Here is a 26,549-nt window from a genome sequence, read left to right on the forward strand (position 1 = left end):
CACTGCCTTATTTATCTCATTCACGCTCTTCTCTCGGTCTGAGGTCATCTTACTTATCTGATCATTTCTATAACGTCGCTCACCCCCACCCAACAGAAGCTCCAAGAAGACAGGGCTGGGTCGGCCCATGTGGACCACCTCAGCCCCAGCAGTTAGGACGATGGCTGACACTCAGGGGGTGCTCAGTAAGTGTTCAATGGATGGATGAATGAAATCTAAGTCAAAAGGTGTCCTTTTGTGTTTTGGATTTGTTCCTTCCCAATAATTGCTAAAATGATGGAAGAGGAACACGGAGTCATAAATGCACCACAAAGAGGGGTGCAGAACCATCAGTAGCATGATGGGTATGGACAGAGGAGCAGAGACTATTAGCAAGAAATTGGCAGAGCTACTGCCTGGGGCTCAGAGGTGCTGAGTTCCAGGCTCAATGCCATGTATGTGGCAGGGGGGGAGGGGAGGGGGATGGTGATACATGGGCTGAAGACAGGCTGAACTCTGTAGATGGAACCCTTCATGCATGCACGCACACACGCACACACCATACTTTCTACCTCAATATCCAACCCCAAAATGCCTGCAGCTAGGTGTTTATTCCAATGGAGTGGGGGTGGGAGGACTCTGAAAGGTTCTATTTTGAAGAAATTTAGCCTGCTAAAGATTTTAAAAAGCAATCAAAGGAGGGATTAGAGATTTAAGCCCACATACAGTAGAACAGGATCAAAGAAAAGATACAGGGAATACACAAGGTCAGAAGCATTGATGGCCATTCTAGAAATTTCAACAGAAACCTAAAAGGAGTTCTATGAGCTAACCAAGGAAATGGAGGAGAGGGACTGTCAAATAAATAAAAAAAAAAACAGCAAGCTGAAGAAAATGAGCCTCCACAGTACAAGGAAATCTCAGTGCCTGACATCAGGAGAGGTAACTGGGCTCCATGATCAGCTTTACTGCACACAATAAAGCAATATATCTCCAAAGTTCTGGGGGAAAATCATTATCAATTTAGAATTCTATATCCAGCCAAAGTATCAGTCAAGTTTGAGGACTGCAGGAAGGCGTTCTGGACACCTAGCAGCTAGAAAGCACGTTTAAGACGGCAGCCGGCCAGTTACACGTGAGAGAAAACACATAAGAACCTGATCAGGATACTGAACTGCCGTCACTGCAAACGTAATTAGTAAAACTTCACCAAATGAACTGCGAGATATCCGGATTCATTTCCACCATCAACAGGATCGATTTTTAAAGTTGAAAAGCGAGCGACTCCTTCAAGTCGTTAATTACGAAACACAAAGGACAACATACATACTTCGCATTGGATTACTTCCCCCCTCCGGATCAAAGTGGGAGATTTTTAGGGGCTAGGAATGAATTGTGATGTATAGAAACTAACTGTCCTGTGCTCTGGGTGTCGGTACTCAAGAGCTAGAATAACAGCCTACCCGCCTCCGTGGCAGCCGAGCCGCTTACTGGCGTCTCTCTGGAGCAGGCCTTCTAGAAGGGACCGCAGTTCCGGGGAGAAGGCCTCTGGGAGCTCCACATTCTGGGGGAGAAAAAAAAAAAGCACGATTTCCAAGATGCCCTGACACCCAACCAAATCTAAAGTCCATTTCTTGGACAAGGACAGTGTTAAAAACTGCAGACGCACCGTGAATTAATATTTACTCTAAAGAAACATAAAACTATGCTAGTCACAATGTGGGGCTTGAACTTACAACCCCAAGACCAAGAGTCTCACACTCCACTGACAGAGCCAGTCAGGGGCCACAGATGCTAGTCATTTTCAATGTCACTCACTAAGCTGGGGTCAGGTCCGGAGAAACAGGTCTCCTGCTCTTCTGTGCCTCAGCAGTTTTTCCTTTTCTTCAATCTTCTTACTTTAGTTTTTGATTTTCTGCATCTTTCTCTAATTGATGGGTGGCAAATTCTGATTTCTACCTTGACATCTATTTCCACTGAACTGTCAGGAATTCTAGGAACTTGATCTCCACTCATTTTTTTTTTTTTAAAGATTTTATTTATTCATTTGACAGACGGAGATCACAAGTAGGCAGAGAGGCAGGCAGAGAGAGAGGAGGAAGCAGGCTCCCTGCTGAGCAGAGAGCCCGATGGAGGGCTCGATCCTAGGACCCTGGGATCATGACCTGAGCCGAAGGCAGAGGCTTTAACCCACTGAGCCACCCAGGTGCCCCATCCACTCATTTGTTTTTAAGAAAGCAAATTTTTCAACCGGTTGTTAATGGAATGAGACGTGAAAATAATATTGTGAATAAGAATGGAGTTTTTCAGAGTGCCTGGCTGGCTAACTCGGTGAAGCATGTGACTCTCGATTTTGGGGTCTTAGGTTCGAGTCCCATGTTGTGGGTAGAGGTTACTAAAAAAATAAAGAAGAAGAAGAAAATAAAAATCTTAAAAAAAAAAAAAAAAAAGACCCACCACCAAAAAACAGAGTTTTCAATCTCCTTACCACGGTGAGGGTCATTCGGTCTATCTCATGCTTGTCTTTGGTTTTGTGTTGTCTGAAAGGGCTGTGCCTGTGGAAATGAACAGGAAATGAACAGCTGTGCCTGTGGAAATGAATCCTCATGTTGAGGATGTGGTTGTCAGGTAACTTGGTGCATGTCCCTGGCTCGTATCTGGGGGGAGTACTGTATTCTGATAGTATTCATCCAAAACTACAGAAATACAAAACCCTACACATTTACCATTTACCGAGAAATGCTGGTGTTGGGGTATGTTAGTGCCTGAAAGGGTTGGGGGCGCGCTTATGCTCGTGTGAACTGTCTGATCCTCACGTCAGTGAAATCACGGTACTAAAATAGGCTTCGGCAAATATATCCCCAGTGATATTTTAAAATATCTTTAAAAAGAAAACAATCAGCCAGCCGGTACTCATGAAAATGAAGGCCATTTATATAACATTTGTCACTTTAGTGTTTGGAGAGAATAACTTTCATAAATTTTATCTTTTTCTTTCTTTCTTTTTTTTTTTTTTTTTTGAAAAATGGATATTAGTCCCTCAAACAACCCAAAGAACTGTGGTGCAACCAAAATGCACACGCCTCCCCCACTGGAAACCAGTAACCAGGCGATGCCTTCCTCTGATGATGACAGACATACATGAACCCTGTGTCCCTGGGGCCCTCCAGTTCTGAGAACTGCTTTCTCCTGTTGTACTTAGAGAGAGCCCCTAACGTAGGGGTCAGCAGACCTGAGCTCAGGGTTGTGATGGGGGTGTTTACTGGCTGCGGGCCAGTCATGGAAACCAAGAGTCTCGATGTCTTCGTCTGTCAATGGGTGTAAGGCCCTGTACTTCACAGAAACGGCGAAGGGAACAGACACCATGTGTGCTGGTGGCAGCCGAGACCACGGCAGTGCACAGCCATCATTCAAGAAATTAATAAAGATGAATCTTAACTTAATAAAATGAATGTCTGCTTGATAAACTAATGAAAAACAAACTATTCTTAGTCTTTACCCTGTTGTTAAAACCCCAGAGAAGTTGGCTTTCAAAGGAAATCTTATCAAAAGAGACTAGTAAACACGCCAATTATGGAATCCTGGTCTTATTTATTTATTTGGAAATTGAAGAAGGGATATATGTACATGACTGACTTTTCTTACAGCAAGACATGCCTATAAAATGACAATTCCTCCAATTTTATTTTTAAGCCGCATATAACACCACCAGAGGCAAGATAGTGTCAAATATTGAAAGTTAACTCTATAAGGTGGGTTGGAAAACTGAGCACATAAATGAACATGATTCAGAGAAAAGAACTCCTCCTTGCACTACTTACTGCTCCCTCTCTGACCATCCCCCTGAATTAGTGAAGTGAGGCACTGAGTCATCTCTCAGAAGGGATTATTCCATTTCAGAGCCTTGATGATCTCAAATAGTTTAATGTTCATTTTTTACAAGAGAGGGAACTCTAATGCTTTGTTTTCCTTCTTACCATGCAATGTAATACAGAGTAATTTCAATCTCTTGAAAGCAGTAATTTGAAAAATAAAATCTAAAACAAGGTGAATGAGTGCCAAGTGAACAAACATGCACTAATCTCTAAACCAGACTTTGGAAATGTTCTGTTCACCCTAATTGTTTCTAAAAAGAAAAATGTGAAATTACTGCATTTAAAAAGCAAATCAGATGTAACAACAAATGGTATGTTATTTTTAAGATATTGTCATTTAAAAAAACCATTACTTGCATCATGCTCTGATGCCAAAGACAGGGAGACATCCTCATATTCATGGTTCAAGAGAAAAAGGGTGACAGTTCATGAAATCTTACTAAAGCGTCAGTCTCCGCCGACATGGCTGCCTCCACCCCACGTAGGCCCTGAAGGCGTGCAAAGGGACTGTGAGCAGATCTCCTGGCGCGGCGGCATATCCTGCCGGTTTGGCTCCTGCACACGGTGCCCGAGGACCCCGTCCCTGCTTGACCCCCACACCTGCTGCTGGAGGGAAAGCGTGGTACCCCAACCCTTACAGAGAAGAACCGCTGTGTTCCAACAGAAATGCTCTGTGCTAAATTTTAAAAATCTTTCATGAGACCTGAGGGAGGCTCGCAAGGAGGAGCGGAGTTAAATCGGCAGAGCCAAAAACATTTCCAGCACATGAGCCCGGCCACTACCGAGGCCGCTGTGCACACGCGGATCTCCTGCGTCCGACCCAGTAGGAAACCCTCGGACGTGCTCTTCAGCAACCCGGCTCTGGGCCAGCGCGTGGACAAAGTGCGCGCTCTCAGGTTTGAAGTCTCGAGGCACATCTGTTTCCGAGGCAGGCTTGATGATTCCTTGTGAACAAAACCAAAGATTCTGTTTCTATTTTGGAAACTGTTACAGAAACCCTACGAGAGCAATAATCTCCACTCGGAGGGAGGCACGTGGTGCCCACAGAGCCTGGGAGGCTACAGCTGCTCCCCAAGGCAGCCGCTTGAAAGAGGAGACGGTTCAGGGCCGGCTGACAGCTTGCGGTGCGGGCTGGCCTCTCCGCACCGTGCACGCGGTGCTCAGGCTCGTCGCGGGGCACCGCGGGAACAGAATCCCATGTGTAGCGGTCAGATGTGGCTTCCGACTCACGGAGCGAACGGGCACAACTGCAGACCTTCCCTGAACAAGCTGGGGAAATCGTCTGAGATGGGAGAAGGGATGGGAAGACACGCACCAGGGTGCGCGCAGGCGCCACAGATCAGGGTCACGGCGAAACAAGGGGCTCAAGGGCAACACGCTTGAAGAGTGATTCAAAACTCTTAGGTCAAAATTTAGTTTTAGAGTACCAAACAGATGACCTCTTACATCGGATATGAATTTTGAACCTAAGCCAATAGCTGCCCAAATATTTATAAACATTCCCTCTTTTCCCTGCTACAGGAACAAACTAAGTAACCTGGGGCAGAGCTCAGCTGTCCCCAGACCACCAGCCAGGCTCTCTCCCCGCGTCTGACACCTTTGGGGACTGACATCAGAAGTGATGCGGTTAGGATCAAAGCTATTGCCACCTCAATTCTTTTCTGCGACAGACACCTGAAATCTAGATGGAGGGTCAGGACAGCAATCCCACACACTGGCAACATGAACATCTTCAATAGCCCGTCCACCCCTGTGAGTCCAGGGATGTGGAATGCGATCTCAAGACTGGACACCTTGCCCACATCCAGATTCCGTCCTTCATGCCTCTGCGGGGCTCTTCCAGGTGCAAGGCAGTGTGAGGGAGGCGGACGAGGGCTTCGGCAGAGGCAGCCGGACACACTGGCCCATGGAAGAAGCATTCGACCGCAGAAAAGCAAGAACCATCTGCTGGTGACCCCTGTTCGAGCGCACCACTCCGCTGCGGGGAGGAAGGAAGACACACGCCTGGAGCAGACTCTGTCCTCCTCTGCGCTGCTGGTCTTCTGGGCAGGGCAATGCTGTGCTGGAGGCAGCAGGGCCCGTCCTGTGTGTCGTAAGATGTTTCACAGCAACCCTCACCTTCACCCGCCAGATGTCAGAAGTAGCCCTTTCCAAAGCTGTGACAAGCAAAAATGTCTCCAGGTGTTGCCAAGGAGCACCCCGCAGCTTCCATATCTGAGCACCCATTGGAAAAGCACAGCAACTACCACCCACCGATCAGCGTAGCAACATCACTAGGCCACTTGCCTCCTTCCTGGTCCCAGGCCCACAGGTCCTGGCCTTTTGCCTGGATCCCCACCCCTGTCTTCCATCTCCCTCCTCCAGGGCTACAGGCGTGATGCTGTGAGCACCTTCCTCTGACAAACACCCAGCTATGTCTCTCCTCTGCGTAAAAGCCTCCAGTCTCTGGGGCCTTGAGAACAAAGCCCCTGCTCCCCCCACCCTAATGCATAGGCTCTCCCTTCTTGAAAGGCTCTCCCTGTCTCCTCGACCTCCTCTCCCAGCATGACCTCCCTGCCCAGGTCACCACTGAGGAAAGGCAAACTGCCTCATATTGTCTGCTCCCCACAGGAAAACATGTTTACTTTGCACCAGTCTTGGAATTGCCAACCCTTTCCAGGCCCCCTTCAAAGAGCATCACCTGTGTGGAATCAGCTCTGCTCTCCCAGGTCAGCCCTGGGACTCATTTCTGTGCCCCCTGGGACACCACAGTCTGCCCTGCTTCTGTGTGTGGACATCTTTACTCTCCTGCGAGCTCCTTATGGACCGGATGTGGCTTCCTTCCCCCCTCCCTTCCTCTTCCCAGCACATGAAGCACAGTCTCCTGCATATTCTAGCTACTCAATAAATGCTTACCAGGTCAACTCTAAATCACTTAAATCAAAAAACATTCTCCCTGACCTTTGGTTTCTGTGCTCTACCCTTTCCTGCAAATGGCTTCTGAACAAGCAAGGCAAAGAATGGCAGACGATCACACATCGTAGTGGGAAAGGTTCCTCTAGTCCTGTTTCTATTACACACCGGAAGGTTTCTTTGCATGCCAGGCTCCATAGATGGTCGCCAGACAGTGATAGGGACCTTACTGCCTGTAAGGCACAACGTAGCACAGCGCTCCTTCAAAGGCCTGAGTGGCCACTGTTGTGTTGAACTGACATCATCCCCTCCTTAAAGCGCCTGCTCTTGGGAATGGTGCAGCATGAATATAACCCTTTGGGAAGACGGGTCCTCAGCCAGCTGGAGCCAACCGTTAGGGCTCCCCTAAGCCATATACCCAGTTCTTCCAACCTTTCCATATGAGCCACAGTTTCTAGATCTTTCACCATTTTCCTCTCAACCCATCCTCAGGAACACCTTCTGGATGTCTTCCTGTCGGCCAACACCCCTCTTGACGGGAGCCGCAGCGAACACAGTGACTCCACTGAGCCGGATCGAGGACCCGTGAAGAATGACTCCCTCCTGATTCAGTACTGGGAAGCTGACCTGAGGCCAATTACGGCTGGGTGCACTTTACTAGCCACCGATCACACTGCTGGCATATCGTTAATAACTACATCTTCAGATCTTTCAAAAAACGGTGTCATGCCCAATCATCCCCAAGTGACATGGTGGGCATTATTATAAACAGACTAGAATCAAATGAAACAAAGACATGAACCAAGCCCTAACTACACGGCTTGGCAGGTTTCCCAGGGACATTTTACTACTGACTTTCCAATCTTGACTGGATGTAGCCGATATTTTCTCTGCTGCATGAAATTTTCCTGTCTCAAAATTCTGGAAGTATGGATTCTGCACCTCCCGTCCCATCTCCGGGGGGGCCCAAACAAAGACCCAAAGCATGTCTCTGTGCGCTCACCTCTCACAGAGAGCCTCCACCGGGTGGAAGGACGGCTCGCGTGGGAAGTGGTTTTCTCTGGCCTGTCTTGCAGAAACTCTGTCTAATTAGGTCAGCAAGTCTGATGATGGGAATTAGGGCCATCCAGGCTCCACAAATACAGTAATTCAATTAAGGACCAATAGGACCTGACTCTCTGGGCAGTAACACGATTTTGGTTCCCTAGTGAAAACAGTGAACAGAGAACAACTAGATTACCGGGGTCCTGGGGAAGTGGCCAGAGTGCTGGGAACCTAATTTGAGGGGAAACATGGAATCCAGCCCCTTTGCCGAATGTGCTGATTATGGTAAGAAGATGTGGCAGTGCTCAACGAGCCTTCCCAGTGGAAATGCCAAAAGCTCAGCAAATGGCCAGACCTGTGTTCACAACAGAAATAGGAGAAGGAGGGTCTTGACCAGGAAATGTTAACATCAAGTGTTTTTTGTATCCTTGTGGACGAGGATGACCAAAAACATGTTTTCAAAACTTAAGATTTCCATTCCAGTTGGCTGAAAATTCTTAAAATTAATGGGAAAATGTGAACATAATCATCGTGCTCAACACGGGGACACGCTTTGGACAGTGCTTTCATTCCCTAATCCTTTCATTCTGTTTCACCATCTTTGGTGGTGATTAAATTAATTAAAATCACGAAATTATGCAGTTTTGTTTTTGTGTTTTACAAAAGGCGAATTAACTTCAGCAGGGTTCAGAATACCTACGCACTTCTAAAATCCGTTCACTTTGGGTCTCAGTCCTTTCTTACAACCCTCAAAACACTTACCATTGGCAAGACATTCATGAGTAACTGACTCCTAATGAGAAAGATTCTCCTACTTTCTTCAATGATCCACATTTTAAATAACTCTTATGCCCCAAATAGTGGGGACCTATCCTAAATCAATATCCAAAATATCCTAAATCAATGGGCCCATTTCAAAGCAGTCTTCTTTTAGGTTTAAATGTGCTGACATTCCTACAAGGTATGAAACAAAAATATGAAACTGTGAGCATTTGCCTAAAAGTTAATGGGAGCAAAGCTCTCGGTTTGAGAAGGCAGGAAGAGCCCTGGTCATCGTCTAGGTTAGCGTGTGTGATTTCAAATGATATTAGAGTCTAACACTGTCTAACCGGTCTGGGTTCTGATCCGAGGACAAGCTGCGGTGGCAGTAACAGAAGGATGCGTTTCACTCACCCTCGCAGGAGCTTGAAAAGCATGCAGCCCAGGGAGAACCAGTCGGCACTGCTGTCATACGCTGTCCCCTTCTGCAGGACCTCGGGAGCCATGTACCCATGGGTGCCCCTAGGGAGAGGAAAGGGCACACACAGTTACCAGAGCATGCCCACCTTACAGAATAGTAACAGCTCAGCCAAGAGGCTCAGATATCATTTGTTGAACAGCAGCAACTGTAAACAAAGGGGAGGGGACAATGGGGATTCCACACAACATGATTCATGGAACAAAACAACCTTTTCTGTCTTAATTCCTATTAGTATAGGAATGAATACAAGTAAGTTACAGTATGAGATAAATATGAAAACATGCAAGCTCCATCCCGGAGGAGATATGTGAACCATGTTAGTCTTCCTGCACTACAGCTATGAAGGGGTCTCCTGCCGGTTCCAGAGCTCTCGTGAGGCCATGCAAGGGGAGTCAGGCTGGGGGAGGGGGGAAGATAAGCAGGTGCCTAGAGGTGGTGCCCTGGACCTGAAGGGATGGGGACACCCCTCCGGTGTGACGCCACCTCCATGCTAAGGGCCTGAGCTGGCACACGCTGAGGGTGGGGGCTACTTACTAACACAGCGAGTGATAGACCCCAAGGGGGTGGGGAAGAAGTGGGGGGTACACGCCGACAGGTACAAAAGATGGAGAAATCCCATGCCTGGTTTTGAGGGCTGCCGACTGATCAAAGGGACCCACTAAGCAAATGAGAGGTTTTCAGGAAGTTGAGAATATTTGGGAGGACCAACATTTTTTTTTTTTTAAGATTTTTTATTTATTTATTTATTTGACAGACAGATCACAAGTAGGCAGAGAGGCAGCCAGAGAGAGAGGAGGAAGCAGGCTCCCCGCCGAGCAGAAAGCCTGATGCGGGACTCAATCCCAGGACCCTGAGATCATGATCTGAGCTGAAGGCAGAGGCTTTAATCCACTGAGCCACCCAGGCGCCCAGGAGGACCACCATTTTATCTTGATTTGCACTATTCTGCAACTCCGAATCCTTCTTGTTACTCTATTCACCGCCCCTCCTTAGGATGTGAGCATGCGCTGTTCCATCTGAAAGAGCGAGAGGCAGCTCATGGGGGGCTTTCAAAGACGCAGCCCGGAAGGGTCCCTGCGAAAGCTAAGCCCTCCCACCTGTCCGCCCTCAGTGATCTTCCTGGACAGGATGGGTGCCAAGAAACCCCTCTATCATGCAGGGTTTACACGCGGATTCCACGTACGTAAGGGGGTTAGAAGGGAGCTGGCACGAAAGAACAACTCGATCCACATCAGCGGTGTGAATCTCTAGTCTTCTTTTATTAGGATCACGTTTAAGTTATGCTCACTGAAAATCTGCTCAGAAAGTGATCCTGGATCACTCACAATCATTCCCGATCCAGGATCAGCACCGGGCCCAGTGCTCTTGGTCTAAAGAGTTCTCACTTTGGAAGACGGCTCTGCAGCAGCGAAAACGGGGGCTGGTCCATCACGGCAGACCCAGCACCTGGATGAGCTCCACCGTCCGGACTCCAGAGTCAGACTGCATCAGGCCGGCCAGTCACGCTGAGAGGGCACGGGAGGTTTCTGGGAGGGGCATCCGAACCACTCTCGGGGAAGGGCTCACTTCAGTGCTGCCCAGAAAGACCTTGGTGGTGACCTGTGAGCCTAGGATTCCTGGGACCAAAACCCACTTCTGGGATGGGAAAAGAGTGCGAGAACCAACACGGGGCGAAGCTGACACCGGACGTAACCGGAGCCGTGTGGCTTTCTGATTTTGCCTGTATGGCAGCGACTGCTGCTTCCCGACATCTCCCCCTGAAGATCCAAACTACTCTGAATCCCGAAAGAATGCCCGGAGGTTCTGAGACACTGTGGCAGGAGACACAGCTTTGTGTTCTTGGAGAAAACAAGCTGCAACTCCAACCCAGCACTGGTAATAAGTTCAATCCCAAAAGTCTTTCTTTGCTTTCTGAGTAACTGAAAGTTAACTTCCAGGGTACAGTAATTCGTGAGCCCCTGAACGGACCCACTCAGTCGAAGCCCAAATCGGGAACCTCAACCACTCAACTATTTAAAGGTGGACCAGCGGGGTGAAGTCGGAGATCACAGCTACAGCTTTGGAAAGACTTGAGAAACCACGTCCACGGTGAAATTCTGGCCAACAGCGCTCATCGGGTCCGGAGTTGACCATTTCCTAGCCTCGGGGAGTTCACCCATGTGGGGTAAGGAGTCCACGCTCTGGAGTCAGACAACCAGACTTCAATTCCAGCCCCACTGTGTGCCAGCTCTGGGACCCTGTTCAAGCACCTCCATTTCTCCAGACTTCAGTGTCCACGCCACAAAGTAGATTACTCCACCAGTAACCTCTACCGTTTCTGTGATGATGTGAGCATATTCGAAGCAGCCAGCCCTGTGTGCCAGGAACAGAGGATGTTCAGCCGGTGGCGCGGTGAGCGCTGTGGCTGCTGGCCCCACCGCCATCCACATACCAGTCACTGCCTACATGGCCAGCTTTAGGGGTCCCCGAGGCGCTGCCAATGCCAGCCAAAGGTGCCTAAAAGTTTGTCGCAGTCATCAGTGGACTTCACTTTCACAACACTCAGATGAAATAAACGCCACCGTCATCTCCTCTTTAGAGATGGGGGAAAAAGGAGGCACAACTTGAAGCGGATTCAAACCCAGACCTGCTGCCTCGAAAGCCTTTGTTCTTGGCCAGGAGATGACGCACTTGTAGAACAGTGGCCTTCCTGTCATCATGCAAGCATGGAAACCAATCTTCCCCGATCCTACCTCTTTCCACAGCTGCTGGTGGAATCTGAGAATAGCCCACCTCTCGGAGCTGGCAGGGGAATTACACTAAGTGGGTGCAGCTCTATAAGGAAATAAATAACCCCATCACTGAGAGTTCATTCCTTTGCAAGATTAATTCTTCTGAGCTCTCAGATGCGCCTTCTGTGGTGGCTACACTAAAACTGAAAAATTAGCATACCAAACAGCCACCGCATTAAAAATTCAAACCACCCTCTTAAAAAATGCCTGATGAATTTGCTGAGAGAAGCTCATGCAACCAGGGGTTCTGACCTAATAATTGTAAAGTGCTGGCAAAATGCCAATGCCATTATCACCGGACCCCAGATTCTGCAGGAAGGGAGAAACCTGTTTACAGAATCCGTGTTATTCACCATGCACCTTTGCTCAGGGCTTTGAAAGGCAACCCTGACTTCACGCAGCCCCTCGCAGGTACAGCAGTGCTGAACCACTTTACCTCTACAGCCAGGAAGGAGGGGCCTAGGGTTGATTTTCTGCATGGATGCGTGAGGTGAGACCCCCTGGGAGTTTCTTCAAGCCCATTCAAAATGGAGATGAGTGTTAGCTCAAGATGGACAATAAAATGTACTTTTAAAGGATTTCAGTGCTGAGAGTGATACATTTACCACTCCCGCCAAAAAGAATAAAGAAATACTCATCTGCTTTTCCATAAAATGCACACATGTCTGTCCCTTCCAGCCAGATAAACTGAGACCAAAGGAACAGAAATGAAAACCAGTGTGTGTTCCCTCCTGCTTCTGCAGAGGCCTGGGACAGCGGCTGTCCATCCCCGGAGGAGGGTGTGCAGAGGGGTCAGGTGCTGGCCGAGGGCTGGGGGGCAGGGGGCTCCCTCTGCATGGTCTTTGAGGGCTGGGGAGCAGGGGTCTCCCTCTGCATGGTCTGTTGGAAGACTGATGTACTTAATGCTCAAGTCTAACATGGCCTGCAAGCAGATGATTTGTGTTTTTAATTAAAAACAAAACAAAACAAAAAAAAGGTTCCTAATTTCCCTTTGGAGAAAAAAAAAAGCCATTTTGAAAACGAAGGAGAAAGTAGATGGAGAGAGATGCTTGAGCCCTGGGCCTCAGATGCCCCTGCACCTTCCCAGGCACATGGGCTTCCCTTTACCCTTAGGACAAATGCGGGGACTTAGTATTGCCTCTGCTTTGTAGAGGAGAAGGCAGAGGGTCAAGCAGGTAAACGGACTGACTAGGGTCACATGGCAGGCATGGGCTCGGGTCTGCTGCGGAGCCCCCTCTCTCCCCCACGGGCACCCCAGCCCCCTCGATCACGCCGTGGGTCCATCCACGCTCCCCGAAGACAGAGGAGGCATAGCCCGCTTATCTGCGCTCCCATAACCAGAGATACGGGACCTGCCCCGGCCCAGCGTGATCACATACGGACAATCACCTCCGGCAAGAAAAAGCTGGGGGAGGAAGTGAGCGGACTGAGGGCTGGGCCCATCAAGGCATCGCTGCAGAGAAACAACAGTCAACACTGAACAGAGTCGCTGCGCTACTCACACACTCGCATGGGGCTTCTTTTTGGAAAAGTCACAGGCGAGACCGAGATCAGATATCCTGACATGTCCGTGTTCGTCCAAGAGAATATTTGCAGGCTGAAGAGAAAGACAAGATGATCTTCAGGAGGTCCCAAACTGTCATCAGCTTTGAGAATTTCTACAACCATAGGCATGTGGTATCTTATCGTTATACCTAAACAGGAACACTGCACTACCACCTCCAAGCTGGGCATGATACTGAAAGTCACACTATCCGTGTTTAAATCCCACAGGAAAGTGGCGATGACAGACACAAAGGAGACTACTCCTGAGATAACGAGACACAAGGCCGGGAGCTTGGCACTTGCAGGGGTGATGGGCACAGTTCATAAGAGTTAAAAAGTACCTCTTTCCCCTGCTGGGAACAGCGGCCCGGCCAGAGCCGTGGGCCTCTCCACAAAGGGAGCGAGCCCACCAGCTTCTCGGCTTCTGTGAACCACAAAGGCCTGCGGGAATGAGCCCACGAGGCACAGGACAGAGAGGAATCTCACGAGAATGTACAGCACGGACCTAAGAAATCAACACGTTCCAGGGCGCCGCACCAACACCGAGGAGAGGCATTTCTGCTCAGAACAGACTCAGAAGCCAGGACCTCACTGGATGACCCAGGATGACTCTGACCACAACTCTGATGAAATGTATCTACTGGCATTAGATTTAGCCGGCATAATCAGGGAAAACAAAGCTTCTCTCCCTCATATATACTGAATTACAGTCATCTTAATATTTTTCTGCTGGAGATCAACTATTGTTTTGCTTGAAATAAAAATAAATGGCATGCTATTATAAAGCCGAATCATGAATAATCATGAGTGAGTAGAATTCAGTTTGAATAGAAATTAAATAATACCACTGCCTACTAAATAGCTTCCAAAACAAAACAAAACAAAAAAAATACAGCACAAAGATGATTAGAGACCAGTTTACAGATCTAAATTAAAATGTATTACAATAGCGCTTCGTGGGCCTTCAGCATGTAGTTTATTCCTCTGCAAAACTCACAGGAGGAAGCGAAATTGTCATGCGCCAACCAGTGTCTAATTATTTCTAATTCAACGAAAATACATTTGTTTCTCCTTCATGCTCAGATGAAAACTAAGGGGAAAATTTTGTAACCTTGCAGAAAGCTTTAAATTTTACAGAGTGTTTTGTGACAAAGTAAGAGGCTCAAAAATAAAATATAATATTTTAGGCTCTTGGGAAGGCAACCTTACAAAGTGAAGACAGCTAATCAAAACAGAGCAGCTCCTGAGAGAAAGGAGTGTAATCTGCACATCTTAGTCAGCTACACTGGATTCAATCGAGAAGGAATCTGAAAGAGAAGGCAAACACCTCCCCCCGAGTGTTGTTACCCTGTTGAGAAACTGTCTCTCCTGTCATTTTCCTCATTATTATGTGCACATTTCTGTATTTGCAGGATTAGTTCTACGATTTGTCGAAGTCCCTTTTATCTCTGCCCCTCTCTTTTCATGATGACTGTCACCACGGAGGTACTGAGTAAAGTCCTAGTTCCCTTATCAATGCAAAACCCGTGACTGAGCACCATGGTCTGGAAGGGGGAAACTTGGAATAGATTCACTGCATTTTTTTCCAAGTCCAGAGAGAATAAGAATGGAGAAAGCCTAGACACAGCCTTCTGGGGCTCCACAGTTCAGGGACCTAAAAATCTGTTAGTGATTTTGAAGATGGTCCTAAAACAATGTGAAACCCTCAGAATGGCCTTTAGGGGAAATTCTGCCTCCAACAAGCTAGTGCTCTGGCCACTCCACGTCTCGGTTCACCCATGTATAAATCCCGGAAGACACACGTTCTCTGCTATTCATCATCGTCCATCAACTGGTTCTAACACAGAGCCATGGCCAAACCAGTTGCTAGGTGAACATTAAGTGCATGACAATTAATTGTCACATCAGCAATGCCAAGAAACTCCTACCTTGCTTGCCATTAATTCATTACAATTTTTGAGTTAGTGTATGTGCTGCCCCCGGCAGGGGAGCAGGCACTGAGCTAACAGCGACGACTAGGAAAGAAAGAAGTCCCTACCACCGAGTTTAGAGTCTGGACAGACAGACATCACACAGATGTGACCTCACCAGGGCTGAGGGGAGGGAAATGGCAGGTCCTATGAGAGATAAGAGACAGTCTGGAGACCCAGGGCCACAATACCTACTGTGCAGGTCTGGGAAACAGAGTGCTTTACCTTCAGATCTCTGTAAACCACAAACCGACTGTGCATGTGCTCCAGCCCCAGGATGATTTCCGTGGCATAAAACCGCATCTCCTTCTCCGAAAACACCCCATGTTGTGAAAGGTGATAGTGCAAATCGCCTCCTGGAACCGGAGATGCAGAGGTTAACACAGACTGGGTCAATTCCCAGGAAACAGAAATTGTTGCCGTCCTAAATAGGATGCAGTTGAAAAAAAGGGCAAATTTTGCTTCTGCTTTGTCCGTATATCTGTCTTGGACTTCCGTAGTTTGACAAAACACTTTAAGAAGTATAGAGGCATCTCAAACATTAGAAGACTTTCATGCAGGGATGGCCGGGACAATATACAACACAGCCATCCCTGTCAGACCGGGAGCCCAGCTCCCAGATGCACCTGCATGGGGTGGGGGGGTGGGGCAGCTAGCTTTTCTGCTTTGAGTATTTACATCCTAATAACTGGACCAACCAGGTAATGATCCAGCAGATGGCTTAGCAACTGGCTCCGTGGACAGTAAAGAAGGCAGCACACAGAGCAACAAAATGATCATATTGATAGATATTTGGGAAACAGACACAGTAAAATCTTAACTGGTGAAACTGGGAGGTGGGTATTGGGGTGTCCCCAGTAAAACTCTTTCCATTTTTGCCCTATGTTTGCAATTCTTCATAATAAAATATTGGAAAAAGGCAATCATCCTATGGGCTCAAGTTACAGAGACAAACAATGCCATCAACAGGGTAAAGGAATGTTCTTATAAACTGTAAAGGAACAGCCTCTACGGACCCAGAGAAGTTAATGCGTGGCCAACTTTAGGGCCCCTGCTTTGGCTTACACAGCTCCCCTTTCATACACAAGTGTTCCCATATAACCACTGGCAGATCAAGATATCAAAGATTTCCAGTGTCCCAGAGGCTGCCTGGTGCCCTTCCCTGTCAATGCCTCAGCAACCGCCCTGGTTAGGCCAAGAGGTCTCCATTCTGACCTCTCACCATCCATTAGCTTTGCCTGTGTTCAGTGTCATGTACGTGGAATCACACAGGAGACATGCTCTGGTATCTGGCTTCTTTGCCCATTATTATGTCTGGAAAATTCCTCCATGTCGTTGAATAGATCTGGTTTTAAATCAAACCCTCAGAACATAATAGAACTTCAAATGAACATCCAAAAACAAAAAAGTAATTCATCTGCTGTACTATATGCATTCCATTTCAAACTCTTGTTACTAAAAACACTTTGAATATACCGTGTCACTCTCTAGTATGAGAAAACTATTTTTCTAGATAGAACTTTCTCTGCATTTGCAGGGTCATCATTCATAGCTTAAAAGATCAATGGCTGGCTGGTCTTGGCTCAGGGTACAGAAGATGGGGCCTGAAGTCATGCTGGCCCACAGCCAGTCCTTCAAAGTTGGTTTCCAAATACACTTCTATCTTTGGCCCATGTTCTTATGAGGCATTTCATTCCTAAAAGTTGAGGGTCAGAAAACAAGCTAATTAAAGATCTAGGCCAGCTGCATTCCAGAAAATGAAGTTCCACTGTGTGTATTTCATGAAAATCTTTTCCAGAAGATGCAACTTCCTGGTGAGAGACTAGGAGGGCCAGAGGGCAACGGCGGTCAACGTTTTAAAATGAATTCTGAGGGAAACCTGAGGAGTAGTAAGGTTTCCTTAAACTTCAGGAGGAACCCCATGACCTGAAAGACCCAAACCGCCAGGGATCCCAGGTCAGCGTGTGCTGAGGTGTACGTCCTGGCGAAGTCTTTCCCTGCGTTCGGACTTCCTGCGTGTCACTCACCGTTCATCAGATCCAAGATGAAGCAGAGCTTATCTGGAGTATGGAAGGCATAGGTCATACAGACAATGAAAGGACAATCCTAGAGAAAAAAAGCAAGGGTTTATAAGAAAAACAAAAGCTGGCCCGGGAAGCGCGTGCTATCTGCTATCAAACACCATCCATAGATTTCCCTATCCACACTGCTGCCCTGTACGTTGAACACAGACCCCTCTGTGGTAACCTTAATGGTCCCAGCAAAACAGATCTGATAATGGGACAAAATGCATAGAGACAGAGCACTAAGTGGAAAAGATGAATTCAAAGGTCTCCTCTCTCAGATTCACTCATTATCCTTTTATCTGTGTCTTCTTCAAAGGACCCAGATTCTACAGAAAAATATTGCTGTCTTGCTGGTCTTTTTGTTGGTCTACAGTTTTGTTCTGGCTAGTCAAATGCCCATGTCAATCTCGGATTCTGACGTTGGAAGAACCATACTACAGTGGGAGGAAATTATCCACATTACTGTCTTGAAACACTGAGCGAGCACAGAAGGGAATTCAAGAAGGCTTTTCAAAAAGGAAAAATATACCAGGGTCAGGGACTGAATAGCTCAATTGTAAAGACGTCAGTTTTCCCACAAGTAATCTAGAGGTTCTCTGCAATTCTAATTAAAATGAAAATCAACAAGCTGATTCCAAAATGTATGTAAAAATATACACAGCTAGAAAAGGAGAGGCATTCTAGAAGAAAACCAAAGCTGGAAAAGTTATGTCACCAGGTATCAAGACTTATTATAAAGCAATAGTAAATCAGACAGTGTGGTAGTAGCCAAGGACAGACAAACTGACCCACAGAACAAAACAGAGCATCCTGAAATAGTCAAGCATAAACAGTCAATCAATTTGTGATAAAATGACACAACAAGGTTGGGGGAAAGGGTGGCCTTTCCAATCACCGACACTGGAGCAACTGAGCATTTGTACAAGAGGAGGTGAACAGCCACCCCTACTTCCCACCACACATTAAAGTCAACTCCAGGTAGACGAAGATCTAAACAGAAAACAATGAAGCTTCTAGAGGAAAACAAAGCAGAGTATCTTTATGACCTTAGGGTAAGTAAAGATTTCTCAGGCCACAAAAAAGCACTAACAGTAAAAATGTTGCTACACTGGACTTCAAGGAAATTAAGAACTTCTGTTCTTCAGAACATACTTTTAAGAAAATAAAAAGGCAAGTAACAGGGTAGGAGAAGGTATCTGCAATCCATGAACAAGAAAGGACTGATATTTAGAATATATGAAGAACCCTGGCAAGAAAAAGGCAAACAACCCAACAGAACAATAGCAAAAAAAAAAAAAAAAAAAAAAAAGGCAGCAGTGAAAAAAAGTAACAATAGTAATTAATTAATTTTTTTAAAAATGGGCACTTGCCATAAGAGAGTATCCAATAGCTTCCAAGCCTCTGAACAGATGCTGGACCACAGTGGTCCCGAAGGAAATGTGTTATTGCAATATGTTATCACTAAAACCCACGAGAATGGCTAAAATTAAAAAGACCGACAATACCAAGTGATTGGAAAGATAGGGCGGGAATGGAATTCCCATGGATGGCTTCTGGGAGCTCACAGTGGTACAGATGCTCTTGCAAACCGGTCCTAGCTGCCAAAGCTGAGCACAGTCGGCAAACCACATGAGCCAGCATTTCCAGTCTTGGGTTTACTGCTCCCAGCAACCTGGACTTCTGTGCACCAAGGAGAATGGCCTGCAAATCCTCCTCGCAGCACTATTTGCAAGAGCCTGACCTGGGAAGTGACCCGGCTGTCCATCAATGTTAGGATGGATGCACGCATCCTGGTCTGTCTGTGCGGGGGAATACTGGACAGCCACGGCTGGCATGCGTTTTTGCAGGGGGCTGTTTTCCCTTTCTACAGGGTTCATGCAGTCTCGGTCCCGTATTCTTTGTTTATTTTCTATACAATCCCTTAAGAATGTAAGAACCATTCCTGATTCTGGGGCGCCTGGGTGGCTCAGTGGGTTAAATCCTCTGCCTTCAGCTCGGGTCATGATCCCAGGGTCCTGGGATCGAGCCCCACATCCGGCTCTCCACTTGGTGGGGAGTCTGCTTCCCCGCCTCTCTCTCTGCCTGCCTCTCTGCCTACTTGCGATCTCTCTCTCTGTCAAATAAATAATAAAATCTTTAAAAAAAAAAAAAAAAGAACCATTCCTGATTCTTACATGGGCTGCACAGAAACAGAGGCTGCAAGGCAGATGTGGCCCATGGGCCCTGGCACAGCTTGCCAGCCTCTGCTATGTAGCCGCGGGACGCCCTGCTGCTGCATGCAATGACTCAGAAGGATCTCGCACGTGACACCGGGTGACAGAGGCCAGGCATAGAACGTTCAGACAAAGCCCAGACACAGGCAGAGCTAAATTACAGTGTTAGAAATCCAGACAGTGGTTAGCCTGTGCGAGGGGTAGGTGACCGGAAGGGGCATGAGGCTTCTGGAACACAGGTCACTTTCTGTCCCTTGACCAGAGTGCTGGACAGGGAGTGTGTTCCCTTGTGAAACTTCGTCAGTACTAAGCTGGATCTATGACTAGGTCTGTTCAGGCTCCTCATATACAGTGTACACTGGGCACTCACCTGATTCAAATAAAAACTGGCCAAAAAAAAAAAAAAAATCTATATCCACTTTCTTAACAGAAACAAAATATTATTTAAATTCCACAGAAAGCATTCAAGTTTCAACAGAATACTCTGCATACTGAATTTGCATTGTCCAAACCTCTGTTTTAAGGGCAGACCAGTAAAACTGAGTTAATACCTTCCTATACCAGAGATTCGTGAACTTGAATTCAATTTCCATGTATTTTCCGGAGGACATCACTCCAGAACAAGTGACGAATGTCATTTTGTGATCACCTAGTTTGCCTCAAAGCACTGTTGAGGTGGTGTTAGTGACTACTGATTTCAAGCCTGATTTTGCTTTAAATAGGCAAAATAAAAGTGCTTTCCTTTTTCTGTTAAAAGCCATGTGGGCAAAAAAAAAAAAGCCACGCGGCTTTCCTTGGCGGGTGGGGGGTTGCCATCCCTCTCAGAACCACACAGGGAATCACCTTTCTCAGAGCCTGCTGAAGATGGCTCACTCTGCTCCTTCCTTAATGGGCTTCCCCACACTCTCCAGTTCCTGATCTGATGCACTTCAGATGTTGTGTGGAGAGGCTGGTAGACCCAGAGCTTCAGACGGCCAGAGTCCTTCCCAGCTAGGGACAGCAACTGTACTTGCTCCACCACGGAGACAAGTGGACCCTGCCCAGGGGTATTCCTGAACAGGATGGGACAGGATCTTCTAACGGGAGCTCTGAGGAAGTAGCGAAAGGTTCGCTTAAGATCTTATGTTATGAAGATGGAACATGAACAGACTGTTGTTCAGAATCACAGGCCGAGGAGGAAGGGCCCTTTAAAAAAAAAAAATAAAAATCACCTGGTCTACCTTGTTTATTTTTAAGACAAGGAAACTAAGGCCCTAAAAAGGGGAAATGACTTGCTTGAGGTCACAAAGAAATCTGGTAGGCAGCCAAGATCTCAAGCCCATGTCTCCTGACCTCATCCAGTTCTACGGATGCTGGTTACCAAGGCAGGGTTTCTGCAGCAATGGAAGGGGAACGCTCAGCTCAAGGGTCAGATCCAGGTGTCTCCAACCTGACCGCAGCCCCTCACCTCTCAAGTGCTGGGCAGACACCACCCTGGGTGTCGTGTGAAGCCCGAATCAAAAAGGACCAAATATGGACCAACTCGACAAAACAGACAGCCATTTAATGACGGTGCACGTAGAGTTCCCAACGTAATCATGGTTAAGATGTTTTTGCCTTGATTATCAATTAAAGGCAATCAATAAGGACTAGTGGGTCTTCTGGAGGTAGCCCCTCAGCGAGGATTTCCTGCAGGTGGCGAGCAAAGTAGCCTATGTTCTGTAGCGACTCTGTGACACCGTGATCAAATACACCATGAAGTAGTTAAAATTCTCCACTCTGCAGTCAGAGGAAGGCTTCTGTGATCTTCCTGCTGCAAACCCTTTGTTTCCAGCTGCTGTAAGATTTCCTTAAATCCCAAGAGCAGGCCTCAAAAGTTCTTGTCGGTTTGGTCTCTCCCCCCTCTCCAGCTTCAACACGTTCGACTCACGCATCACTTCAGGCCCCAGCTTTGCTGACCTTCCATGAAGTCCTCGAACCCTCCTGAGGTGCTGGGGACTAGACGCACGCTGGCATGTCCGGTGACTTCCGAGGGGCATCTGCTGTCACCTCCACCCTGGTAAATGCCTCCTGAGCACTGGGTCCTGTCAGCCGGCTCCTGCCATGGGTCCTAATTATCTATACACTTCTGAGGATCAGGTGACCAATATCACCTTCTCTCATTCTGTGCAGCTCTAAAGAACAAGGACCAAAGTCATGTTTTGGGGACCCCCGCGTCCTGCAGCAGAATGCCTTGCACGGTCTAGGCCCTCCAATATGGTTTAAGGAGTGAATGAGGAAGATTTCCAAGGACAGAATGGGACAGTTTCAGGAAGGGGCTAACTGCTCTTTCCCAAGTATGGACATACTTATCCTGGTTCTGAAACTTGAAGATTTCCCTTTTTACTATTCTAGAATTACAGAATCAAACCGGGAATAGTACTTCCCACTGCCTCTTTGAAAGGTCGGGGGAAGGAACACTCAATTTGAGATTGGAAGGAAAAACAAAAAACTTCCAATAAAAAGAAAACTATAATGAGTGACTTCAGTTCAGTTTCATGCCAACACCCTGGGAAACCATGCTGATATAGGCTAATCTGAAGTTTAACCTAGTGAGGCCATTTTAAGTGAAAGATCATTTAAAAAAAAAAAAAACCATAAGACGTGGCCTTTGATTAACAAAAGAAAGAAAGGAAGGAAGGAAGGAAGGAAGGAATTCCAAATAGCTTTATTACAACTCTTTTGGTTAAATTATATGTTATTTTTTTAAAACTTTTATTTTTAAGTAATCTCAACACCCAACGTGGGGTTCGAACTTAAAACCCAGATTAAGAGCCACATGCTCTCTGACTCAGCCAGCCAAACACCTGTTGGTTCAATTATGTATTGTTAAGTAAAACACAAAACAAAACAAAAAAACCATCAAAATTCCCCCAAAACGAAAACAAAAACAAAAGCCAGGTGTGATTCTTGAAAAAAATTTAAACAGTTCCTGAAAGTTAGCTCAAAGCAGTAGACCAATATAAGCCCAGTTTTTCATTTATTCCCTTAGAGGGTAAGACGGAGGAGGTACTGTATTCCCCTCCACCTGGAAAAAATAGAAATAAAAATGCAACATGAAAGTTGCATGTATATTTTTCCAACACCAAAAATTTCTTTTTCCATAGGCTTTCTTGAGAATAAATATCCAAAGTGTTGGAGATAACTCATTAAAAATTAATATTTTAATTACCACTTAAAATCTGGAGTAAGTGCACATCCATGTTTGAAATGTAAGACCCATGGCATTCCTGACAGACACGAGGAACCAATGCCATTCGAACCGATTCCAATACAGTGTGCAAGCTGTTTGGTGTCCACTCCATCTAGCTGAAAACGTGGTCATACACTCAGGACAGCTCTTGTTTGAAATGCTTAATGTCCATATGGTGGGAGGCAGAGGCACACAGATAGAAACTGTGTATAGCTATGGCATCTTCACTTATTACAGTTGAGCTAAATTATGATAATCTTTTACTTTAGTAGCAGATAACCTTCCTAAAACTACTTAAAACTCATGCTAGAATAATATAGAACACAATACAATAAATATAGGTGGAAACAAACAAAAAAAACCACAGGGCCTGTCAGGTGATATTAAGAAAGGAACAACAGGGGTGCTTTGGTGGCTCAGTGGGCTAAGCCTCTGCCTTCGGCTCAGGTCATGGTCTCAGGGTCCTGGGATCGAGCCCTGCATCAGGCTCTCTGCTCAGCGGGGAGCCTGCTTCCCTTCCTCTCTCTCTGTCTGCCTCTCTGCCTACTTGTGATCGCTCTCTCTGTGTCAAATAAGTAAATAAAATCTTTAAAAAAAAAAAAAAGAAAGAAAGGAAGGAACAACAGGGGGCGCCAGGGTGGCTCAGTCAGTTGGGTGTCTGACTCTTGATTTCGGCTCAGGTCATGATCTCCGGGTCCTGGAAAAGACCCCTGTGTCAGCCTCTGCACTCAGCAGGGAGTTTGCTTGAGATTCTCTCTCCCTCTGCCCCTCCCCCTGCTTGTGCGCTCGCGCTCTCTCTCTCAAATAAATACATTAAAATCTTTAAAAAAAAAAAAAAAAAAAGGAACATTAGCCAGGGAGCCCACAGACTCTGTGAAAGGGATTCTCTGATTCACCATTAAAAATCCGATTCCTTCATCCTCTGGGTGAGCTTGACCCTATTTAGAACCCAGCTGGGGTATTTGGAGGCCATGCCTCCCCAATATATCTCACTGCACATAAACCTTCTTGTCTGGGTGTTTAACCTTAATTCACATGTGAGGTACTCAGCAGGAGTCGGGCCACTCCACCGTCATTTCCTGCCTTCCCTTCGAGACCCTGAGTCCCTGATCTCCCCTGGATGCCGGATGGCAGGACTGCTTGTGCATGCCAGCATGCCCAGGCTGGACACTGAGTTTTCATGGGTGTCTTTATATACCTCTATTGAAATAAATAAGAGCCAAGGCTTTGCTCATGGGTCATACCATTCACTGCAAAAGAAGACAGAACGGGACACTATTTTGCAAGAAGACACAGGGTAAAAGTTTTGGGCACACAATGAGCTAAAAATACCAGTTGACAGACAAATACAATGTCCAGCAGGTGGAAACCTGGTCTTGGAAATGGAAATGAGCAAAGGTAAAAAAGCAGCAAGAGAGATAGCGATAAAGCCACCATCTAGTGACTGGGGACAGGCCCAGATGCAATTCAGGCCTGAGTGACCCGTGCTGTTTCAACTCTCGGTTTGTTTATAGAGGACAAGAGCTGCTCTCCCCGTGCTCTTCCTTCTCTAGGTCAGTCCTCCCTCTCGCAGTGGCCTCTTAGCGCGACTCGAGTGATCCCGTCACTGTTGCCATGCTTATCCTGCCCCGTCTGCAAGCACATTCCACGGAAAAGGAAGCCATAAACAGCCGCTGAAGGGAGAAGCCGTGGGTGGGGATGATGATGGTCGCTAACACTTCTCAAACTCCCAAATTAAACAGAGATAATATGAGAATTACACACTATTTATATTAACTTAGTGCTGCTCTTCCCTGCTAGAAATTCTAACCCACCCAAGAATTGGCTAGCTGCATAATGTGCTGGAAAAGAATGCCTGTATCTTAAATAAATTATCCTGATATAGAAAACCAACCCACCCATGCATACATAAACGAGCAGTGCTCAAAACGGAATACTCACCCCTGTGCTCACAAGAGACAACATAATCCTCTCATTTAAGGCTAATGTTTCTCCTTGTTTCATCTTGATCCTCTTCTTATCCAAGCATTTCATTGCATACCTAGAAACAAATGTTATTGAAGAAACTATACTGCAAATATATCTAAGCTGCTTTAAACGATACACGTTGTACAGGGGAAGTTGCTCAAGACTTGGGAGTGTCTGAAAGAAGCAAAACGGTATCCAAATGTCATGCAAAGAAAATTTTTTTTAAATTTTGCATGTATTAAGAAAAAAAGTCAGTGCCCCCCCCCACCCAGCAGGCAGAGCATACTTCCCCATTCCTTAGGTAAGGGCCGCACACAGTGAGCTCCTTTCTAAGAGAAGAGCGTGGAGGAGAAGGGACAGGGATGGTCCAGTGGAGGAACATGACGAACATGACCTCAAGCGAGCGGTCAAGGTCAGCGTCAACAGTGATGAGCCATGTTAATGATGGACACACATGATATGATGTGATGAGAACAGGGTCTTGGCGTCTTGCTTCCAAAAGCCCACAGCCCCAGTATAACCCTGAGGAAAGTGCGCCTAACCAGGATACCATTCTATGGTACCCCTGACCGGGACTCCTCAGAGCCACCCAGGCCATCAAAAACAAGGAAAGTCTATGGAACTGTCACAGTCTAAAGGAGCCTCAGGAGATGTGATGACTCAAATGGAATGTGGGATCCAGGAACACGAAGAACCATTGGGTAAAAACGAAGGGAATCCGAATAAAGCAGAGATTTTAGTTAATAATAACGTATTGTATTAGTTCATTTGTTGTGACAAGTGTAAGGGAGACTGAGGAAGGCCAGGGGAGCGCCCTGTGCTTTGTACTTCCTTTCTAAACTGAAAAACTATTATAAAAAAGAAAGGTTTCTTTAAAAAAAAAAAAGAAATCCAGCAATAATTACGTGATATTTCTATCATTACATGAATAGATGTTCCAGTCCAATAAGAGCATAAAGTAGAGGGATATAAATAAATTCGGTGAGATAAATTTTGCACGTATCATTGCTGCCCAGTACTGCTATGTGTGTAGTGTAGGGGTGAGGGGATATGTGTGTAATACTTAGCATTTAGGAACTATGGTTTTTAGCAGTGGTCAAGATTTTGCAAGAGTAAAGAGTGCAAGACTAAAAGACTGACAACCAACAAAATGAAAAGGGAAAGCGTGTGCTCAAAAAGGCACATTCTAGAAAGCTATTTTATTGATTTTTCTTTTTTTTAAGGACTCTCCATACCCAACGTGAGGCTCAAACTCAAGATCCCGAGATCAAGAGCCACACGCTCTTACCGACAGAGCCAGGCAGGCTCCCCTGATTTGATTTAGTCTTCATATTTAAGTTATTATATTTCAAATAATAAAAATAATCAATATTTTTATATGATAGTTAGTGGAGAAGAAACAGCTAACAACTTAAACTTTTTGAAAACTTTGAAGAAACTCTATTAAGGAAATACAGACCTGTTAGCTGGCATTCTCTATAATCACAGGTTGACAACAGCAGGATGATTTTTTAGCAGAAAGCTGAAAGGAAATCTTTACAAGGGTTTCAGGGGCTTTAGAACTCTATGCACGTGATTCTAAATCCCCACTGACGGATGACTTTCTAAGGCCCAAGCACGTAATACGGATGGTTGTCCAGCTGTGACAGGACCCAGAAAATCCATCTGTTTCTAGCTGATCATAACTTACAATGTGAGGACTTAGAGCAAAACAGAGATGGATGTTCAAATCTGCTAATTTTATCTCCTGTTCCAGGAATTCTGTGTAACAAATG

The 26,549-nt window shown here is 46.3% G+C and overlaps 1 protein-coding gene across 2 annotated transcripts in view; it reads right to left on the bottom strand.

Moving 5' to 3' along the window:
* The window catches only part of LOC111160050 (G protein-coupled receptor kinase 3), a 123,889-nt gene that overhangs the window by 13,594 nt on the left and 83,746 nt on the right, over positions 1-26,549 (bottom strand). For both annotated transcript variants that reach the window (XM_022522849.1, XM_022522850.1), the window contains 7 exons: positions 24,748-24,847; positions 17,344-17,422; positions 15,542-15,672; positions 13,304-13,398; positions 8,964-9,071; positions 2,468-2,534; positions 1,443-1,543 (listed from right to left, as the gene is read on the bottom strand). In XM_022522849.1, the coding sequence (XP_022378557.1) occupies positions 1,443-1,543; positions 2,468-2,534; positions 8,964-9,071; positions 13,304-13,398; positions 15,542-15,672; positions 17,344-17,422; positions 24,748-24,847 (681 nt within the window). The remainder of the gene's footprint in view (positions 1-1,442; positions 1,544-2,467; positions 2,535-8,963; positions 9,072-13,303; positions 13,399-15,541; positions 15,673-17,343; positions 17,423-24,747; positions 24,848-26,549) is intronic.

Source organism: Enhydra lutris, unplaced genomic scaffold, assembly GCF_002288905.1.
Source record: "Enhydra lutris kenyoni isolate GAN:26980312 unplaced genomic scaffold, ASM228890v2 scaffoldscaffold73, whole genome shotgun sequence".
Taxonomy (NCBI): Eukaryota; Metazoa; Chordata; class Mammalia; order Carnivora; family Mustelidae; genus Enhydra; species Enhydra lutris.